At 42.9% G+C, this 22114-nt stretch overlaps 1 protein-coding gene across 1 annotated transcript; it reads right to left on the reverse strand.

Annotated features, from left to right (window-relative positions):
- Positions 1 to 3158: 3158 nt before the first annotated feature.
- On the reverse strand, positions 3159 to 14659 carry LOC119657636. The gene is made up of 5 exons (XM_038064641.1): positions 14529 to 14659; positions 4288 to 4644; positions 4060 to 4228; positions 3658 to 3951; positions 3159 to 3604 (listed from the first exon to the last, which is right to left on the reverse strand). Exons 2-5 carry the CDS (start codon positions 4635 to 4637, stop codon positions 3194 to 3196), a joined length of 1224 nt encoding a protein of 407 aa, XP_037920569.1. The 5' UTR covers positions 4638 to 4644; positions 14529 to 14659; the 3' UTR covers positions 3159 to 3193.
- Between the last annotated feature and the right edge of the window lie 7455 nt (positions 14660 to 22114).

Raw genomic sequence — 22114 nt, forward strand, 5'->3', positions numbered from 1 at the left:
TAGTATTTACGCTACTGGACTGAATAGAACTTCGTTGATCTTCTTCGCCAGCTGTTCCCTCATCTGAGGGTAACATATGACAAGATGCTTTTTCTTGTCTGGTGCGGAACTTGAGGTCGGTCTTATATAAGCTTGGTTGTCCTTGAATATGGCTTCCTTTTTGGCCTGTTCGAGCCTTTGAAAAGCCGTCCTAGCCATAACAGCTCTCTGCCCTCAAATGAAGCTGCAATGTACTCTACTTCTACGGATGACAGAAGTTTGCTTCCTACTCCTACAAACTGATCACCGCACTGCCATATAGAAACATTTATCCGTTTGTCGACTTCCAGGCGGCCAATCTGCATCCACGTAGAAAGTGAATCGCACCAATAGACGAGGTGTGTCACGTCACCCGCTTGACTTTGTTTCAGTCAGAATGAAGTGGATCCTCCACTTGCCGGCATAGCAAACCAACTGCAAGTGCAATATCTGGCCTCGCTACTGTAACAACTTAGAAATGTGATCTCATTACTTTTCTGTACAGCCTGTTGTTTTCCAACTTCACAGCAGGAAGTAGGAGGAAGCCCGTCTCCATTGACATGGTAATTAATTTTGTGTCCGTTCCACAGTTTTTTTCAATAATTTAAGAATTTTCACAGTTTAGTTTAGCAAAAATGAATCGTCATATTTTCATTTGTTCTGGATCCCCAAGTAGTCCCTAACTTACTCTTTCTTTTTAATAGTAGTAAGTATCTGTACGGCTCTTTGCCCAATGCTCTTGAGACGTCAGGATTATCTCCAGCCGCTAACGAATCGTAAACGTGCAATAGGATCTAGCTCATTCTTTCATCCTTTTCTGCCCTTGACCAATAGAATTTCACTGTCCAACCACAGTCCTTCGGGAATAGCTGCTGGCTTTTTGTTTCCGGTGATTGCCAGCAACCTTGTATAGATCTCGCAATCCCCACCGGTTTTCTTCTTGAAAATTGATTTGCCCGAGATTGCTTTTCTACCTGGAAGAAGATCTGCCATTTAGCAGACTTGATATTCATCTAGTTATTTCATCTGTTCTTCTGCTGCTAATCGTTACTCTTAGTGCCATTTTCAACATTCTCTTAGTGCCATCTTTAATATTTCATTCCAATCTTTCTGGTTCTCACATCGTAAAATCTTATCTTATGCTGCAGCTTTGGCGATGGTGTATATTGAGTGTCCCTGAAGAGCCAGGGACTGTCGACGGTGTCCGCAGCTCTTCGTCTCTTGATTGGACGTCTGTTCTGAGATCTATGGCTTCCTCTTTTGAGTCTTGGTCTTTCACCGCCTTGATAAGGTCTTACTTTTCTTTTCTTCATAGACTTGCTAACCCACACCTCTTCCATTACTGGATTGAGAAGCCCGTATCCTGTAGTGGGCCCCACTTTTATCACTTTTCCTTTAGGACGACCGGGGCAACCTTATGCCAAAAGCTCTAATGTGCGACAGTTCTGATTTTCCACCTATGGGCAATTCAAGTGGCGTTCTCTATATACTCCTGCCCATTATCTTCTTTTGTAAGTACGCTGTTGCCGGCATTGCTTACGTCCACAGGCAGTTGTCCGGTCCAGCTTCAATCAATATGCACTTCTGAGATTCAACCAGAATCCTCTTTTTTCTTTCCGCCAGTTCCTTGGAGGTGTATTGCTTTTAATTGTCAGATCCGATCGCCATTGATTTGCCAGCTAATAACTACTACACGACCTCTTCATCCTCGAATGATTTGCCTGTTCGCAAGAGCAGTGCATCTACATACTGTCCATGTGGTTACTCATCGAGCGCCATGGCTTCATTCTTTTTGGACCACTTCGCGTCCAAAGCGAGGGTGGTACCTCATTTATCACTTCCCATAGTTTGTCACGAACGAGGTTTGCTTTCAATTTGATTTTCCTGGAAATGAAATTTCTTCCATTTTACAAGGGGGGTTGGGGCCGCCTTGCTTTTTATTCCGCAAAACCGCGTTACTTTGAGTCACTTGAGTTGTAATTGATTGAATTTATTCATAACCATGCATTTTCAACGTAACCAAACTTTCTATTCCGGCGCTAGTTTGGACCCATAACGTGATGGAAATAAGACTAACGACTATAATTTTATGCGCGGCCAGAATTCCATTTTAAATATTACACATGTTAAGGTAGAAACCCAGCCGGAAACAATCCGAACGAACAAATCAGTACGCCGTGGGTTGAATTTTCTGGTTCCGCTTTTTATATAGTGCTAGGTCACAGACCGACGTGACATACTTATATCGAGCGAGCCTTTGGAAGCGCCTAGTTCCAACAAGGATGTATGTCGCTCAATCAACAAACAGGCTTTCCCACTGCCGAACGATACTTGAATCACGAAAGAAAATGGTGTTAAGTTTATGAATCGAAGCTGCTCTTCTTGTAAGTAAATGCTGGAACAAAACGGAATCAAAGTCAAGCGGCCATCAAGTACTGGTCTTGGTAGGGGCGTCTCTCTTCTTACGTACATTCAGAAGCCAACTCTTAAATCTACTATTGAACGCGATGTAGTCAATCTGATTAAATGTACTTTGCCGGTCAGTTGGAACCTAGCTAACCTTATGGCAGACTCGGGGCTCGAACCGTGTATAACCAATGACGAGGCGAGGGAACGTGCAGAAACCTCACCCCAGTACTGTGCTCCCTCATTAAATGTCCGTGCAAGATGCTTTTAAAGCCCACATTGGCATTTAAATCACCCATGATTATCGCAATGTCACCTTCAGGGAGTCGCCCCTGGACTGTATTTAGTTCGGCATATAAAGTATCTAATAAAGAGGATTTTAGCCTAACTCCTTAGGCGGTAAAAATTGCTGAAAGCGGTATACTATATTCTAAGCACAACATAGTATGGCCATAGAAAACTCTAGATAAAGATGCCGGGAAGCAAACTGATTGGATATGAATGATATGAAGCTGAATCCACCTTTCCTTGCCGAAAAATGCGACTTTTTAGATACTGGTTATGAAAGAAGTGATTTGATTGGATGACTTCGAACCATCGTAAGGCTACGACTTTTTAATGATTACCTCTTTTTCCACTTCAAGAGGAAATCCAGGACCATCACAAAGAATCACAATACACACCATTTCCCTAACCAATGTTTTCCTCCTAAAAAGAAATATTAAATGCGCAAATAAGCTTTGTAAAATAATCATTGACAATATGAAATTTATTGTAATACACCTACGCGTTCCAGTCGCCTCAAAATATATTTAATAGTTTTTGTGAAGCGCTCTGAAGTCATTCCAGCATTTCGTAGCTTCAACCCGGTTTCTGCGTCATTTAAAGCGTCGAAACCCTTGTCAACACAGTCATCCTTGTCAATACAAATCACGAATAACTGGATCATGGACCACATAAAACCGACAACTTCTCGTTTTTCCATTTCTTTCACAATATCCGCAAAAGTTGGTATAGGCAAATATCCTAAATCTTCTAAAGTAGAGGCAAGTGTTTTATAGTAGTACTCTTCAACCATATGATCGCGCCTTTCGTTCAATATATCAAATTGCGGGCTTGTATAGAGGAAGTGCATTAAATCAATTCCGGGACTCGAAAAGTACGAAATTTGGAAATCAATCTGTTAAAAAACGCCATAGATAAATAACAGTCTCCAAAGTTCATGTCACTTACAAAAAGCACATCCTTCACTGCGTCACCATCATATTTGAAAAGGATATTGTTTGTCCAAAGGTCACAGTGAGTGAGAACTTTAATCTCGTTTTTAGCTGGGCCACTCCAGTCGTTGTAATTTGCATCAATTGTCGGTATGAACCGGTCCAGTTTCTTAGCTGTTTCTTCGAACCCTGGCCAAGATGCAACCAATTGGGCCAAGTACTTGAAGTTATCCAAAAAGAAATTGGGTTCATCGGGACCTTTTTCGGGCAGCTTTACACTATCCTTGAATTTCTCCAATATTTCAGGATGCTGATAAATGAAGAAAGTTGAGTTATAGAGAAAACTTGTTCAAAGGAGCTGAGGTCAGTGAATGACTGATCACAGGCCAAGTTATGAAAAAGATTGACTTTCACGTACCTTGACTGCGAGTACCATTGAAGCAGCGTGATATCTGGCCAGTTTCGTGAAGACTAGTTCACAGTGTTTTTCATCCAACCCAGTGGGGTCATCTCCAATTTTATACCCTAATGGGGTGACATCTTCAAAAATAATTGTTTCAGTTGGGTCGTCGGTATAATAGAAATATCTGCATTAAATATACAAATTGAATATTCAAGTAGGTTTGTGCAATGGAGTAGTTATTGCCTGGGAGCTATATCTTCTCCTTTTAAGATATTTTTCATTTTATTCAGTACGAGCGTGTACATTTCATTTTCCCGATCAAAGATTTTCAATTGTTTAAAAAACTCCGATTGACTGGTTGGTAAATATTTTACGATTAAATGGATCGTCTCTGCTTTCTGATCATCCTTTCTGAATGTTACGGTAGCGCGGTGTATTTGACTGCAATAGTTTTGCCCTGGTTTGGTGCCTCCAGTAAATACGACTTCCTTAATTTCAATATCCCCGCATTCTAAACCATTTGTAAGAGCTTTATGGAAAAAGTCAACATTGATAAAATCGGATACATCGAAATTATTGCGGTTGATAGACATGTTGATTCTGAAAAGAAACAAAATTACGTTGCCTATGATGAATCTTAACTATATACCTACTTATGTGAATGGGCGTGAGGAGCTGCAATCAAGTGCTTTCTTTTCTCTCAATCATATAATTTAGGACTTTTATACGCTTTTATACGAACATTGTCACCTGTTCTAGTTTTTCTTGCGCTGGGTATTAGGATATTGGACATAAGAGAAACAGGCTTAGAAAATAGTCCGTAGTTCATTAGCAAAGGTACTTTTAACTGGCTCATGAGGCGTCCTCCGAAAATACTGTAAACATTGCATTTATCGAAAGCAAAATTATTAATTTGATAGCAGGATCGAATTTTCTGACGCAACCGCAACCTAACGGTGATTCAACCAGGCTTACAGCTTGTCAATCTTTTGTAATATGCTAATCTTATTAACACTAGCGAAAAAATATGCGATCCTGCTAAATTGTTCTGCCTCATGGCCGACATTATGGAATGAACGTCATTTTAAAGGCTTTTTGTAAAACCAAACTTTATTTTTGAACGCATTCTTGATAACCTTATTCACGAAACCGATGAAACAACCGTGAATCAAGCCGGATTTGTCAAAAACTGCGGAACTGCTGACGCAATACACGCTGCGCGGTTACTCATGGAGAAACACCGTGAGAAGCATCGCCCTCTTTACATTGCATTTCTGGATTTCATTACCGTACCTCTTCACTGCCCACCAGTCTGGATGATGTCGCCACTGAGTACAGTAACCATAATGGCAGTCGGGCTGTCGGTCAGAATGGCTATGTTGTCCTTGGAGCTCAGATGTTGCCTCAACCATCGACAGGCTTCCAGTATCGCTACGCTGAAATACATTAGAGATCGTCGGCAAGAATACAGTATCACAACTTTGCAACACATCGTTGCTCCTTCAATCTATACTAGTTAAAAAGTCCAACAGGAAAATTCCTCCTGAAACTCGGCTTGCGTGTGGCGTGGTCCGTTAAAAATAATTAAACGCCCTTTAGTCCTCCGACTTTTGAAGACGCTCGCACTCCTTCCCTCCCTTGGGACGACCCACCCGTCCGCTACCTTGGAAGAGTCGATTTCGCTGCATGGCATATACAGCAATGCAATTGTCGCCTGTCCTTATTGTGTGACCTATTCACTACCAATTTCGGCTTGCAAAAACAGTGCATACGAGCGCCAGGTCTGTGAGCCAACCAAGTTGTTCACTTGAGGTAGTGTCAGCCTAGCATACTCCGATGATACGGCGTATTTGTGGATGAAGGCTTGGAGCTTTTGAGTTATAGTGAAGTTCACTTTGCGTGTGCTACTCCCATATAGCAACCCAGAAAGAACACTAGCACAAAACAGTTTCAGCTCTATTTTGATGTTGAGATAATTGCATTTCGCGAGGGAAGCGAAAGCGGTTCAAGCGCTGTTAATGCGATGGGCAACATCCAGTTCGGTATCGCCGTCGGCAGAAACCACGCTCCCTAGATAAAGAAATTGACCAACGTCTTTGATGCTCTACCTATTTAGGCAGATAGAAAGAGTACGATGACCTATCAGACTGAGAACCTTATTTTTGTTGATATTTATCTGCAGTCCAATTCTACTGACCTCTCTTTCCAAATCCAGAGCCAAAGTCTATGACTCGGCGAGAGAGTAATCAAATATGAGTCCAATGAATTCCTTCACGTCGGCCGAACAAGGCAGCATAAACAACGTCAACAATAACAAGAAAACATAATATCAGTGACAGCATGCATTCCTAACGGACTTCCCTTTGGTCCTGAAATTTTGCCTTTTCGAGATCGATGAATAGCGGATACAGCGAAGATCTAAATTCCATTCACTGTTCCAAAATAATCAGTACTGACCACATCAACGGTCAGTGCAGGAGTATCTTGAGCGGGGACCAGCCTCTTCTCCGTCGATCAAGTTTTCGCGATGTTCTTTGATGCGTCCCAGGATTATTTTAGCTATTATTTTTGCAACGACAGGCAGCACTCGGGTACTTTTCCGACTGTCGGACTCATATCGTGTTCTCTTCACCAGAGAAAAAAAAAATTTTTGATGACAGCCCAGTACTCTTCGATATTCTCATGCGGGTTACTCAATATATTTGCCGTTCGACCTAAAAGGTGGCTCCTCCACTGTAGAATTTTCGATATTGAACTTGTGAGGTCGCAGCTCCCTAAACCAGCGAGAATTGGCAGTCAAAACAAGGAAGCGAACGTAAGCGACAATCAGATGGTAACCTCTCTCGGGACCGATGTCAGCGCTTCTGTTGTTACGCACATCCAAGAGACTACTATTAAACCTACTACATACGGCGTCGACCAGTTCAAACCAAACTAACTTTATGGCAGGCTCTGTGCTTGAAAAATGTGACACCAATGGCGGAGTGGCAGTTGCAGACAGTGTTTCTTCGTCACATGGCCGAGCAAGGTGTTATCAACTATCATGATCAGGACTCCTTTGAACTGCGTGTGATTGCCCGTGGAGTTAGAAGTCTGTCAGAAATTGGCTCCCGCCGGATTTGCGTCTATAACCGCTTGGCTTTTAAGGGTGCAAAGTTCATTGCTGCAAGAAGGAGATGGGTACTTTCCAGAGTCCACCATCTTACGTCGCTTATTTCCAGAATATTTAGTATACATCTTTGGAATTACCGTTTACCGCTCCGCTACCGTCGTCGATGAGCTTGCACACATTCAAGCAACCATTATTAGTCCGTTTTCGATAGTCAAAAATTGTAGCCATGAGCGCAATACCTATGCGAGGCATTGTTAACGTAAGATATCCCTTGGTTTTCGCACTAACGTATATTGCTTGATGTATAGCGACCGCTCAATCATACTGATTTCCTCGTGAAGAGCAGTTTCTATGAATGCGCCTTTAAGATAGATAGGTTGCACCCTGAAGAAAGTCGTTTTCTCTATAAGCGTCCTTAATTGGATGTCTAGAACACATCCTAAGGTTTTTAATACGAAGGACGTGAGGCTCACTGGTCGGAAGTCCTTCTCGGACTCTTGGCCGCATCTGCTCGCTTTTGGTATAAAAACCATGCGCATGCGCCACCAAGGTCCAAAAAATATAGCTCCAGTAAACCTCTGTAAGGCAATGTACAACTCTTTCTGTGACATGGCAATCAGGTGAGACAAAATATTGAAGCCATTCACAAGAGGCAAATTAGGAGCAAACGGATGCCACAATAACCACAGCTAACAGATGTCCTGGAAATTAAGCGTCAATATCCGATCTTCATAATCACCTAAAGAGCGTTATCATTGATACGACCAAAAACATACTAAGCCCCAGCCGGAAGAAAAGTCGGAGTCGGAACAGTTGGTTAGACGATGCATTTCACAGACGGAGCAAGGAAGCGCGGAAAAACTAACCGGTCTGTGAACTCGAAAAGTACAGGGAGCCAATGCACCAGGCACGGAAATTTTACTAACATGTCAACAAGATGAAGCCTTATACATCTCGATGCTCATCTTGCGAGACAAAGAGGGAAATCTGATTTCCGACAGAATGGGCATATTGGGGCGATGGGTTGAGCGCCTTGATGAACTACTGAACAACCAGAACATCGACGAGTTGGGAGCCTCGTCTACTGAAGACGACTGACAAATACTGCCACCACCAAGTGTGGAAGAAACAGTCCGCACAATGCATTGGCTTAAAAATCATAAGTCGCCAGGACCCGTTGGAATTACAGCCGAATTGGTTAAATATGGAGACAACCAATTACACCAAGTGATTCATCAAGTTGTGCTCAAGGTGTGGGACAGCGAATCAATGCCGGACGACTGGCAAAGAAGCATGCAGCCAGCGGTGGAAAAACTGTTCGAATATGGACATCAATTGCACCATTTTTTCATGGACTTTAAAACCGCCTAGCGAGGTTAGAACTGTACCCGACCATGCGAGAATTCGATATCCCAAAGAAATTGGTTAGACTGACTAGGCTGACCCTGACCAATGTGCGAGGCCAGATAAAAGCAGCAGGATCACTCTCAACACCATTCGACATCAACAATGCTCTATGATAAGGGGATGCCCTATCATTCGTCCTCTTTAACCTGGCCCTCGAAAAAATGAAGTAAATGCGAGAGGTACGATTCTGTTTAAGTCCATCCAACTACTGGCATATGCTGACGATATCGACATCATGGGAAGAACCACCCGAGACGTACAAACTGCCTTCATGCAGATCGAGCAGGCGGTAATTGGCGCGAAATCTTGAGCTGCACATCAATGAAGGCAAGGTAAAATATATGGTGCCAAGAAGAAGAATAAGGATAGGAGAATACAACTTTGAGACAGTCTCCTATCTAGGGTTGAAAATCACAACCGATAACAGCTACGATGATGAAATCCACGCACGGTTGTTGTCAGCCAACAGAGCCTATTTCAGCTTACAAAGACTGTTCCGCTCGAAACGTCTCACCATAGGGTGAAAGCTCTTACTGTACAAGACTATGATCTAGGCAGTCCTCACGTATTCCTCGGAGGCTTGGGTTCTAAGCAAGAAAAATTGCGAATTTTTGGCCACGTTCGAGAGAAGAATCCTCCGGAATTTTTGCCCCCCTGCATGAGGATGAACGATTCCGTAGTCTACATAACGACGAAATCTATGAGCGATACCATGAACATTAGGGTGCGGATAAAATTGTGCTCAATAGGTTGCTGCGGCCGGGTTACTTAATCCGTATGGATGAGGATGATCCAGCCTGGAAAGTTTATAAGGGAAATATCTATGGTAGAAAAAGAAGACGAGGCAGACCCTGCCTGAGATGGAGCAGTGGCGACGCCAGACAGCTTTTAGGGATATCGAATTGGTGGACCTCGGCGTAAAACCGGGATGTCTGGAGTACCTTATTAAGGCAGGCCTAGACGGAATACCGGTTGTTGCGCCGTTGATGATCCATTCTTCGAACAAGTATAGAGTTCCTTTGATCGGCACGTTTGAGGCCAGGGCTGTTATGTCGAAGGATACCAATATTTCGTGACATTGTCTCCCGGGTCTCGTTGTTTATGGCGAAGGTTTCCTTGCCCTTTCGCACTGCATGTTTCCATATTTTTAGGCCTAATCTTTTGAATTCTAGCTGGAGCCACTTCGTAATACTTTGTGTCAGTGAATTCTTTGCTGCTATTATCTCTCTGGTCTCGTTGCCTTTTTTGTATATTTTGGGAAGGTATTTGATTATATGCAAAGATGTGTTAGGCATTCTTAGTTTATAGGCTTTCTTAATTATGGGCTCGTCGCAGAGATAATATATAAAATAATCCAGGAAGGCATCAACGGACATCTCGAAAAGTAGATCGATAGAGAGCAGGCAGGTTTCGATACCGGATCCTCATGCATTGACCGCATCAACACCTTACGGATCACTTTAGAAAAGTTGACGGAAGTTAGATCTTTATTGATTTTGAAAAAGCATTCAATAGCGTGAACCAAGGAGTATATCCGGTGTACTCAACGTAAGATGGATATTCCAGAGAAAAGAATAGCATATGATTGTGCAAAATGTCACGTGCTGCACAGTGGTAAAATATCCCAAAAAAGTGGTTTAAATTTGTTATTTGGTCTTGAAAATTTTCTGTAAGATTATATGGCATTCTAAAACGCAACCAGAGGAAAACAGTGTAAAGATTGAATTTTCAACCTCACTTGCTAACACGAGTACGACATAAGCAAGTCACTTTTTTCAACTAAAGCGAAAATTCCAGCAATATTTGCTGGACATTCTGGAAGTGACCGCAGCGAAGTAAGAAGAACGGTAGAGTGCCTGATGCTGACAGCTATCGAAAACCGTACTTTCATGAGCTTGGTACCGGTTTCTGATAAGGTCTTAAATGTGTTATCCACGTCCAGCCGTCACTATTGTGCAATAACACGCATAAACAGAGATTTACAATATAGAGGAGAAGGAAACAACTTGAGGAAAGGAAGGCTTCGTAAAGGTGGTAAAATTAATACTAACATGGGCCCCAATAACCCCTCGGTTGGGCAAGTGATAAGGAGGCTTTGAACTGGTAGCTAAAAAACAACAGTGAAAGATTTGTGACTTCTGTAACTTTCATTGCCTCACCAATGGCAGCGCACTGTTCGCAGAGTCTACAACAATCGCAGTTTAGTTGTGACTAAACCACAACGGCCACATCACCATAGGCAGTGGATTTATGAGTTGTCATTTAAACGTTATCTCGTTCATACTAGGCCGCTGCCAAAAGTGCCTTTATCTTTGAGATTAATGAAGTGGTTCACCACGTCGTAAAAGAACAAGAGCTAGTTGCAAACAGAAACTTGGAGGCGCATCGATAAGCATAAGAAGCAGGAATTCTATCGATAACTGCGAGCTGGGTAAGCGCATACATTCCAGTTCTGTTACCATAAAGAAGTAGGAGAAACATAGCCTAGCAAATGCCGCGCTGCAAGGGAATGCGAAGCAGGACGGTGATTCTGGTAAGGGTCTTAATAGTATGTATTCCAAGGTGGCTAAAACACTTCACCACCTCTAAATTTTTTAACATCATGTGAAGTTGTACCACCTGTGAACGATATGGCAAACCACCGTGATATACACGCTTGGACGCTTCCTTCAAACAGAAGTAAAAGTATGTTTCCCATCCACGCGCTGAAACGAAGTAAAAGCGACGGTCTCTACACACTTACTACTTTCATTAATTTGTAAATACTGGGAATTTGATATCTATGGTCTATGGACTATGATTGAATAGAAAGGGATGAAAAACACCTCCAAATTTCCTTTGGTAAGAGGACCGACGCAGTTCTAAACTTTATCTCGCCCTAAGTATTGCTAGCGCTAAATCTGCCATCACCCTTTGCCGGAAATATGGAAATACAAGTATCTTGAGCAGGAGTGAAGGCTTTTCGGAATGTTATCAGGGAGTTGAAACACATTGCTATTCCCCCATTGGTTAAGGGGAGTCATATACACATGGTCAAGTTTTCAATTTTATTCCCGAAAGAAAAAGGGGGTGGGGGATATGTAGGAAGGATAAGAATGTCCCCCTGTCTAACTTAGTCGAAAAACCACAGTGCTTATCCCTTCAACAAAAATATTGACACCTCGAAATGGAGCTATTTTTATATAATGAAAAAATATAGCAGATTTCAACTGAAGAATTTGCTCATCCTCCACTTCCACAATAATTGCCGACATTTGGAGCAGTTCCACCAGTCAGCGCAACTGAAGTCGAGGAGGCAATAAAACAAATGAAATCGGGGAAAGCAACAGGACCTGACGACATCGCATCTGAGCTCTGGAAAGCGAAGAGCTGGGACCCAACACTGTGGCTCAGTGAATTTTTTAACCGGGTTATTCAGGAAGGAAGAACACCATCTGACTGGCAAGAAAGTACCACTGTTCCAATATGGAAGAAGAAGGGTAGTCCAGCAGAATGTTCAAATTACCGTCCGATCCGGTTACTTTCCCATACCATGAAGATTTTTGAACGCATTCTTGACAACCGTATTCGCGAAATCGTTGAAATAACCGTGAATCAAGCCGTATTTATCAAGAACTGCGGAACTACTGACGCAATACACGCTGCGCGGTTACTCATGGAAAAACACCGTGAGAAGCATCGCCCTCTTTACATTGCCTTTCTGGATCTAGAGAAAGCGTTTGACCGTGTACCACACGAACTCATCTGGTATGCTTTACGACAACACTTCGTGCCAGAAGAACTCGTGCGCTGGGTTCAATTGCTCTACCACGATCCGAAAAGTAAAGTTCGAAGTATGGCGGGTGTATCAAAACCGCTTCGTGTCTCTGTTGGAGTTCATCAAGGAAGTGCCCTCTCACCACTCCTCTTTGTCCTTGTTATGGACACTGTCACACGGGATATCCAACATCCAGCGCCCTACACACTGCTTTATGCAGACGATGTTTTCCTAGCATCTGATAGCAAAAATAGTCTCGAGCAATTTGTCCAAAAATGGAATGATCGCCTCATGCAACACGGTCTCAGATTGAATTTAAACAAAACTGAATTTTTGACGACCAATCCCCATGAAACAGGCACAATCACTGTCAGCGGCAGTGATCTGTCCAGAACTGAGCGATTTAAATACCTCGGGTCAACGATATCAGCCAATGGAGAACTGCGTTATGAAATTGCTTCACGCATTAACGCAACCTGGATGAAGTGGCGTTCCACAACTGGTGTCCTTTGTGATCGACGTATCAACGAACGTCTCAAATCTAAAATTTACCGCAATGTCGTCTGTCCAGTCGCTCTCTATGGTTCGGAGTGTTGGCCAACCATAAAAGACAATGAACGGCGTCTTGCGGTAATGGAGACGAAGATGTTACGTTGGACTAGTGGCGTCACACGTTTAGATCCCATCCGAAATGAGGATATCCGCGATCGTTATGGGGTTGCACCGATCGTGGAAAAGTTGCGAGAGAGGCGTCTTCGATGGTATGGTCACGCAATTCGTGCAAACGAGAATTCACTTGCAAAGATTGGTCTGAACATCGAAGTCGATGGTAAACGACCAAAAGGCAGACCTAAGCAACGGTGGCTTGATACGCTGGATGGGGATTTGAAAGCCTCGAGATTGCACCCAGATCAGGCATTCGATAGAGCCAAATGGCGAAGCCGATCACGACGAGCCGACCCCGCTTGTGAACGGGGCAAAGGCTGAAGAAAAAGAAGAAGATGAATATAGTTAATTTGATTTTGGCTTTAAAACATGTACGCATCGCCTATCGCTCCTATTACTATATGATTAATATAAAATAAGATAGGACCTAACATAAAGATTATTCAATAAAGCATTTTGATGGCATCAAAAACGTGTTCAGGTTCTGTCATTTTTAAAGGAGTTTTCAACAGAGTCGAGTAGGAAGAGGGTCCCCTTTCTCTCTCGACTCTCCATCCTTTAATCCGCCATCCTTCTGGGGCTCGGATTAAAAATTCAAGCTTCAGCAAAAGTGCGTCCTCTGACTCATACAATACCTTGCATACACGAGGCGGGCAGCTCTTGACTCAATTTGGCCTTCTTAAGCTAATATATAATAATTTTATGGAAGCTATCAATTATCGATCCTTATCTTTGCTTATCATTTAACGTAGTCCAGATTATCTATTTGATGAATGAATTGACGTGAATTAAGGGGACCGCTACATGATTCTATTCTCATAGGAAAATAATCCAAAGTCCCTAGATCTATTTACTAGCAATTTTGCTGATCTAAACTGTATACATATTGTGGTCAAAAATTAAAATAAAAGGAAAAGTTATAAATCTGGTAATTTCAGCATAATTTGATTGAACTACTTCTGAAGTTCAACATTTTATGAAATAAATATTAAAATAGGATATGTGAATATCTTTTGAAAAGAAAACAGTTTTTTATGTAGCTAGCCCCTTAAATGGAAGGAAATAGATGTTACAGATGCAACTTGCAAAAATTTTGTAGATGCAACTTGCAAGAGCTTCTTATGCTACGTCAGAGCTTGAATACTTTGGCACAATGGAGCGCTCATTTTTTAACGATTCTTTCGTATTCTTGCATGATCGTCTGTTGCGGGAATATACTCCTTAACCATCTGCGGATCTGAAGTTCGCATCTTTTCTGGTTGATTCATTTCGAAGCTGAGATTTTCAACAACTATCAACACATTACATTTGTAAGCAATCCCTATTGCCAGAAAGAGCAAAAGTTACTAAACTTGTACTTCAGCCGGCATTCCGCACATGATGTAGTAGGTCGCGTGATGCATAGCTTTTGTAGAAGATAAAAGTGAGAGGAACGCCATTGCGCAAAGAAAATCTATTTAGGCATGTTACCAATTGGGAAGATAAAGTGAAGAAGAGCTGGAAGAAAATTTTCCCTAAAACCAACTCGTTTTGGTTACTTACCTTATGGAATCAATGAAGATCGACTTTTGATCAACTGTTTAGTGAAACTTATCTTGTATCTCTTGAAAGAAAGCACCACACTAAGTCACAGACTAACAGCTGATTGATAACTGAGCGAACTTCATTGGAGAGACATATTTTATATGAGTAATAATTCCCTCATTGTTGTGCGGGAGATTGCACATGAGGTGAGTTAGTTCGGTTAATTTTGTTCGACCAATGGGTTGCTTCGGGACGTTGAACTAGATTTAGCGTGCAAGTTGATAAGGAACAATAAGAACAAGCCATAGTAGGGCGTACGAAGCTAAACCCATGCCAATTACGAAAATATCTACAATGATGTTCTTATCAGTCTCATTCATTGTTTCGGGGATTTGATGTATTTGTCTCTGTTAAATGGAAAATTCGACCAATTTGCTTTGGCGAATTTCATGATTATCATCATTAGTCAGCAGTTTCAGGTTGATCAGTTATTTTTCGGCCAGTGCGAAAAATATGCATTTTCTTTGAGGGTGGGGCTTTGCTAATCAATGAAGATATTTCCATTTTGGCCAATTCATTTTACTTCCGTATATATTATATATAGAGTGGTGCGAAATTTTTCGACATTCGACTTTTTTCGTTGAAATAATAAAGTATTCATCTTTGTTCACCAGATGGATGTTGTTCATTCCTGAATAGTTATAGAATAAACTATTCAATACTAGTTTAAGATATGCGTTACAGTAGTTTCTACTTTCTAAATTTCAAGTCGTTGGGTTAATAACGATCTAACAGAACTCGTAATATAGTTCGATATTCTAACATATATACTGTCATTTTTTAATGTAACACATTTTATTGTAAATACATTGTATGCATGTTTTTCAAGGTTTTATGTAAAACAAACACCTTATTAAAATCGGTTTACTGTCTCTTTGTCTGTCTGTCCATCACATGCATTTTTCTCGGAGACGGTTATAGCGATTGACACCAAATTTGATGAAAAGGTGGGAACTGTAAACGCTCGTGCATGTAGTGAGTTACATCCTTTTACGTCGAATTCAAAGGCGAGTCTCCATACATGCAAAAGGGAGTGTACATTTTTTTGCGCTAAATATAGTCAAGTGCGGTATAAATGAAAGGTCTCCTTTCCGAAACCGGTCTTGGTTTTGAAATTTACTATACTATACTATAAATACTATAATTTTTAGTAATTCGCTGCGAAAACCGGCCATTCTCCGCTGGTTCCATGCTATTTGCCATGCAGCCAGTGGCCGCAAATGCTCTGCGCTTTGCTTCTTTAGGCTTGCTTCCTGATTTTCGTACAGACGATTTGCCTCATCGGTTACAATATCTACCGGGATCATCCCCGCAATCACGTATGCTGCCTCATAAGTTATTGTTCGGTAGGCGCAAGATGTTCGGAGGGCGCTTAATCGATATCTAGCTTATAGCTGTCTACGATTTTCTCCGAATACTGGAATTATTATGATGTCATTAGCAAATATGTTCGTTTTGTGAAACCATCTGCAAACTCCTTTCTTCTTCTTTTTCTTCAGCCTTTGTGCCATTCACAAGTGGGGTCAGCTCATCGTGATCGGTTTCGCCATTTTTAAGGTTTTGTGTAAAACAAAGCCTTATTAAAATCGCTTTACTGTCTGTCTGTCCGTCTGTTTGTCTATCCGTTCGTCACACGCATTTTTCCCGAAAACGATTGACACCAAATTTTGTAGAAAGGTGGGAAATGTGAACGCTCATGCATACAGTCAGTTACATCTTTTTACGTCGAGTTTAAGGGGGGGGGGGGGGGGGGTCCCCATACATCAAAAGGGGGTTGTACATTTTTTTTTCATCAAATATGGTCTTGTGGGGTATCAAATTAAAGGTCTCAGTTAGTACTTTTCGAAGCCATATTTGTTAGAAAGGTGGGGAGCGTAAGGGGTTGAAAGTGAATATTTCTTTAAGGAGCCATTCTCAAAAACTACTCAACCGACAAATCTGAAAAAAATCAGGAGGCTGTCACTATATGGGGCCTGGGCTCCAAAATACCTTCCATACCGATATCTGGTCAAACAAAGTTAATAATAGTATATTACTATAATTTTTAGTAATTGGCTGCGGAACCCCCTTAACACGTTGACTGCCAACTACGAGATAACTCGTAGATTGCGATCTTTTTTAGGACGCCAACTACGAGTTATCTCGTCCTATGTTTACTTACCATTTTTGTGCATTTACGATTAAACTCGTAATATATCAGTGCTAATATAGATAAATGGCTTCTAGGAAAAGAACAAAAAATCAATGCTAGCTTGCACGAACAGAAAATTTATTTAGAAACTAACAAAAAATATAATTATATATTATATAATAACTCCGCCGAAGCCGGTCCCAAGCCCGGTTGTGAAAGGAGGAGGGATAGATAGCTTCAGTCTGAATGGCTGTACGCCACCGCAGCGTCTCAGGGGGTAGGTGAAGAAAGTGCAGGAACGTTGCAGTCTTGCAGATTACTCACTAAGGAAGCTATCTACACACCTGGCAGCTAGGGATAAAATGCACCACCAAAAAATGAGAAGAAGGAGAAATTTAAGGTCCGGTACGGATAACCGGCGGGAGTCGTCTGACTTGGTGACTGGGTCGGGCTCTCGTAATGGACAGCACGGCGTCGAAACCGCTAGTCGTGGGGCGGTTCGACGTCTAGGCGCCACGACGACCAGGAGCACAGCTCCGCCTGCTGCAGCTGTTTCGCCGCAATCTGTGGCGACCACTTCAGCAGGTTCGCGTAGGAAGCGGATGAAATGGACTGAAGAAATGAACCTCTTCATCATCCGCTCCTACTACGAAATAACGGCGGGGGCGGGTACAACATCTTACCGCCCCTTGTTGCACCAGAGATTCGTCGAGCGTTTCCCGCAATTCGCGCACGTGACTGTGCAGCGAGTCGCAGATCAGTACCGCTTTATTACTCGCAGCGACACAATCCCGGCCACCATCAGGGAACGTGTTCGACTTGAAGTCATCGGGGAAACTGGTGACCGAGAGTCGATGGGGGCAGAGGCGGCGGCATCAACAACATCACGCCGCACTGCAGGCAACAGGTTCAGTACTCGCCGAAGCACTCTTCTCCACCGTCCAGCTGAGGTTTCCGCTGAGGTTCGGGACGAATTCCAAAGAGCGTGTATAGAATTCTCGGATATGGATCCTTTGCATAGACCAGGCATTCCCAGGCTCTATGCATCTCCAGCAACTCCGGGAATTCTATCTCAAGTCAATGATGAGATTGCATCTCGACTGTGTGCTGATATGTCGCTGCTGCAACTACAATCACTTGTGTATTGTGGTGCAGTTGCGGCTATCAGATTGCACGGTCAGAAGATTCGCTTTCGTGTTATTGGTTTGAGTGACAAAAGAGATCCACCATGGAAAATTCGTCTGGAGCGTCGGCGGGACTCACTAAGGCAGGACATTGCTAGACTGATTCAGATCAGCACTGGCAATGCCAGCCGACGGGTGAGAAACAAAGTGCAGAGGGTTTACCGGAACTATGCCATCCCCTGTGAGACACCCGTAGTTGAAATTCTGGACACACTAAAACAGAAACTTTCTGTCATATGCAGTCGGTTACGACGGTATGGCGAAAGTTATTCCAGACGTGTCCAGAATGCAACATACGCGAGGAACCAGCGGAGCTTTTTCAGATCTCTCAACGAATCCCAACAGAGCGCCCAGACAATACAGTTCTCGGTGACGGAAGCGAAAGAGTATTGGGGTGGACTTTGGGGGTTACCTGCCCAGCATGCTGAGCATGCTGAGTGGATCACCGCCGAAGGCACCCGCCATGTCAATACACCTGGCATGAATTTCGCGGATGTTACCGAAGAGGAAGTTCGACGAGCCATAAACAGCTCGAAGAACTGGAGGGGCCCAGGTCTGGATCGGGTGCAGAATTTCTGGTATAAGAAATTTACCAGCGTACACAGTCGGTTGGCACGCAGTATAAATGAGGTCATGAGTTGGCCGGAGGAATTTCCACCTTTCCTCACTGCGGGGATTACCTACCTTATCCCTAAGAAGGACACGGTGCAGGACCCCGCAGACACAAGACCGATCACTTGCTTACCAACCCTCTACAAATTCATCACGTCCATTATTAGTGGAAGGATCAATGCGCACCTCGAGACCAACAACATTCTGTCCGAGGAGCAGAAGGGCTGCCGAGTTGGGTCAAGGGGTTGCAAAGAGCAACTCATTATCGACTCGGTAGTTGTAGGACAAGCAACTAGAGGCCAAAGAAACCTCTTCAGTTGCTATATCGATTATGCCAAGGCTTTTGATAGCGTTCCGCATACCTGGCTAATCGACATCCTACATCTGTATCGCATTGATCCGAAACTAATAAAGTTTTTGGCGACAGTCATGGAAGGGTGGCATACCACCTTGTCAGTCCGTACATCTGAGGGTGCTAATACCTCAGAGCCCATCCGTATTCGGAGGGGCATCTTCCAGGGGGATTCATTGAGTCCTCTTTGGTTTTGTATGGCACTGAACCCCCTTTCATGGCTACTGAATGATGCTAGAGGGCATGGTTTTGCAATAAAATATGGCCTACGTGCTAAGTGCGAACTGACACACTTGATGTACCTAGATGACATCAAGCTGTATGCTGGTACTGACAACCATCTTAGAAGTCTGTTGCGAATAATAGACATGTTCAGCCGTGATATTCGGATGGAGTTTGGATTAGACAAATGTCGAATCCAAGCCATTCGCAAAGGTCATCACGAGCCGCATGCCGGACATAGCATTGGTGACCTCCACATCGAAGCTATGACCGAGACAGACTTCTACAAGTACCTAGGAATTCTGCAAGGAACCCATGCTCGAGTTGGTGATCTGAAGGAAGCTCTGCTGTCCGAATTCCTGCGACGTGTAAAGCTGGTGCTGAAATCGCATCTCTCGGGGAAGAATAAAATAAGCGCGTTGAATGTATTCGCTATCCCTTCACTGGCTTATGCATTCGGAATATTGCCGTGGACGAAGACCGACCTGGAAAACGTCCAGCGGCGGATACGGACAACTATGTCCAAATTCCGAATGCATCACCCAAAGTCTGCCGTGGAGCGGATGAACCTGCCTCGTGACATCGGAGGTAGGGGCGTGGTTGACGTGGCGGCACAACATCATCGCCAAGTCGACTCGCTGCGCGCTTATTTTTACAGTAAAGAGCAGGCGAGTCCCTTGCATGCGGCTGTCTGTAAGGCAGACTGTGGACTGACTCCACTTAACTTGAAGGATCGATCTTTCAATCCTCTGAGTGGGGTGAAGTCGGACCAGGAGCGGATCGAGGAATGGAAGTCGAAGGCAATGCACGGTAAACACGTGAATTGTCTTTGGCAGCCATTTGTCGATTTGCATCTGTCGAACAGGTGGCTGTGTGCTGGGGAGCTCTTTGCTGAGACGGAGGGGTTCATGTGTGCCATTCAGGATGGCGTGGTCGCCACCCGAGCTTATAAAAAGCTCATCATGAAAGAACGGGTGGAGAACGACCAGTGCAGAATGTGTGGTTCGGCGTTAGAGACGTTGGACCATCTCATTTCTGGCTGTACTGTTATGGCACCGGTGCAATACATCACCAGGCATAATGCTGTATGTAAGGTTATCCATCAAAACCTTGCATATAAGCATGGGCTGATCACGGGAACATGTCCGGTTTACCGATATGAGCCGCAAGCAGTACTTGATAGTTCTGCTTACAGCATGTATTGGGACCGGCAAGTTCTGACTGATCGCCATACCGCACACAACAAGCCTGACGTACTGCTAGTTGACAAGACGGGTCGCTCCGCGTATATTATTGATGTTGCTATCCCCCATAATAGCAACATTGAACGGAAATACGTGGAGAAGAAGGTGAACTATGAGCCATTGGCTCGTGAAATCAAAGAAATTTGGCGTCTCGAGCGGGTGGTCGTAGTTCCCATAATATTGTCAGCTACAGGTATTGTACCTAAATCCCTGACGGCTTCCCTTGATGTCCTGGGACTTTCGCACAGTCTGGTTCAAACCATGCAGAAGTACACCATTCTGCATACGTGCTCGATGTTGCGGGGGGTACTCGACGGATTCTCCCACTGACCTACCACCGGCCACCACCACCAGTGCCCCTTTAGTTTTTAAGTAGGTAGGATCGTCCGAGCCTAAATGCTTGGCACTTAGTGCTAGTATTAGGTAAAATCCGGCATCTGCCGAGATTGTGATAACTCGGAAAATAAAAATTAATTGAAATTCAAGAGGTTGCATAATATTTTATTGTTTTTTGTGTAAATTCTTAAAACAATTTTCCACACAAAGGGCTGGCTTCTCTTTGCAGACTGGACAGAAATAACGCGTTTCTCGGCGTTTTTTTGCTTGGGTACATATACGACAAGGCTTTGTTGGGCGCTCTTTTTTTCGGTAGGTGGCAAACTCTCTAAATAATGTAGCTCTTGCAATTTAATTTTTTTTGAAACTGGTTGAATTTTTTCACCAATCAACGCGATGAGGAATTCTTCTCTGAACTTTATTAGTTTTACGTTAGAAGAAGTAACTTTTTGAAACATTTTGTGAGCATTGTGTATATATATCTCTGTAATATGTAATGAAACCTTTTTGGGCCATCTAATACTCTTTCTTAGAGATGAGTAGTATGAAAGCATTTGGTCTGATCGGTATATGCCAGACATTCCATTATTGTAATCTCGTATTATATTCGGTTTCATAGAAATTTTTCCATTGCGATTACAGACCTCTTCCATTTCAACAGCATGCATGTTTGAAATGCTAAGGACATCTCGTTTGTCCTTCCATTTGCATACAGTGACGGGTCCATTTTGCTGCCAAATACACTGCCCTTTTTTCAGCTTGCGATTTACCACATCTCAGGGATTTCCTTTTCTGTTACTTCGTAGGGTTCCACACACATAAGTTTTTCGTGTAGTTAGCAGTTTTGTAAGAGTAACAGAATTATAAAAATTATCCATGTACACTGCGTATCCCTTATCCAGATAGTCCTCCAGTAAATGTAAAACAACGTCAGCAGTGTGCCCTACTTTATTATCAGTTTCCTCACATTTTCCGCTATAAATCTTTATTTTCATGACAAGACCGTCGGACTCACATAGTTCATACAGTTTGATACCATATTTGTGTTTTTTATTTTTTATATATTGACGGAAAAGCAATCTTCCTCGCCATAGCATCATGGATTCGTCAATACAAATATTTCTATCTGGTACATAACTTTCACGCATAACATGATTGAAATGATTTAGTATCGGTCTCACCTTGTATAATCTGTCGGCAGATGGTATTGAGTTATGAACCAAATGAAAATAACGCAGTATCAACTGGAATCGATTTCGACTCATATGTGAGCGCCAAAAGTTTACATTATATAGCTTGTTTGTGCTCCAGTAATGTTCGATTGATGGAAAAGTGCAAGGTCCCATTTGCAACAAAAGTCCAATAAAAACTTTCATCTCTGCAGCACTGACGTCTTTCCACTTTTATAACCTGTTATTTTTTTTTTATTACTTTGCGTTTTTCCATTTCTTGCGCAGCATATA

This window comes from Hermetia illucens, chromosome 5, assembly GCF_905115235.1.
Source record: "Hermetia illucens chromosome 5, iHerIll2.2.curated.20191125, whole genome shotgun sequence".
In the NCBI taxonomy this organism is placed as follows: domain Eukaryota; kingdom Metazoa; phylum Arthropoda; class Insecta; order Diptera; family Stratiomyidae; genus Hermetia; species Hermetia illucens.

Excerpts from the sequence above, each read along its gene's own strand:
- LOC119657636 (XM_038064641.1), bottom strand. The coding sequence starts at position 4,637 with ATGTCTATCAACCGCAATAATTTCGATGTATCCGATTTTATCAATGTT. Across the intron at positions 3,952-4,059 it reads CAATGGTACTCGCAGTCAAG|CATCCTGAAATATTGGAGAA; the intron begins GTACGTGAAAGT and ends TTCATTTATCAG. Across the intron at positions 3,605-3,657 it reads CAGTGAAGGATGTGCTTTTT|ATTGATTTCCAAATTTCGTA; the intron begins GTAAGTGACATG and ends GTTTTTTAACAG.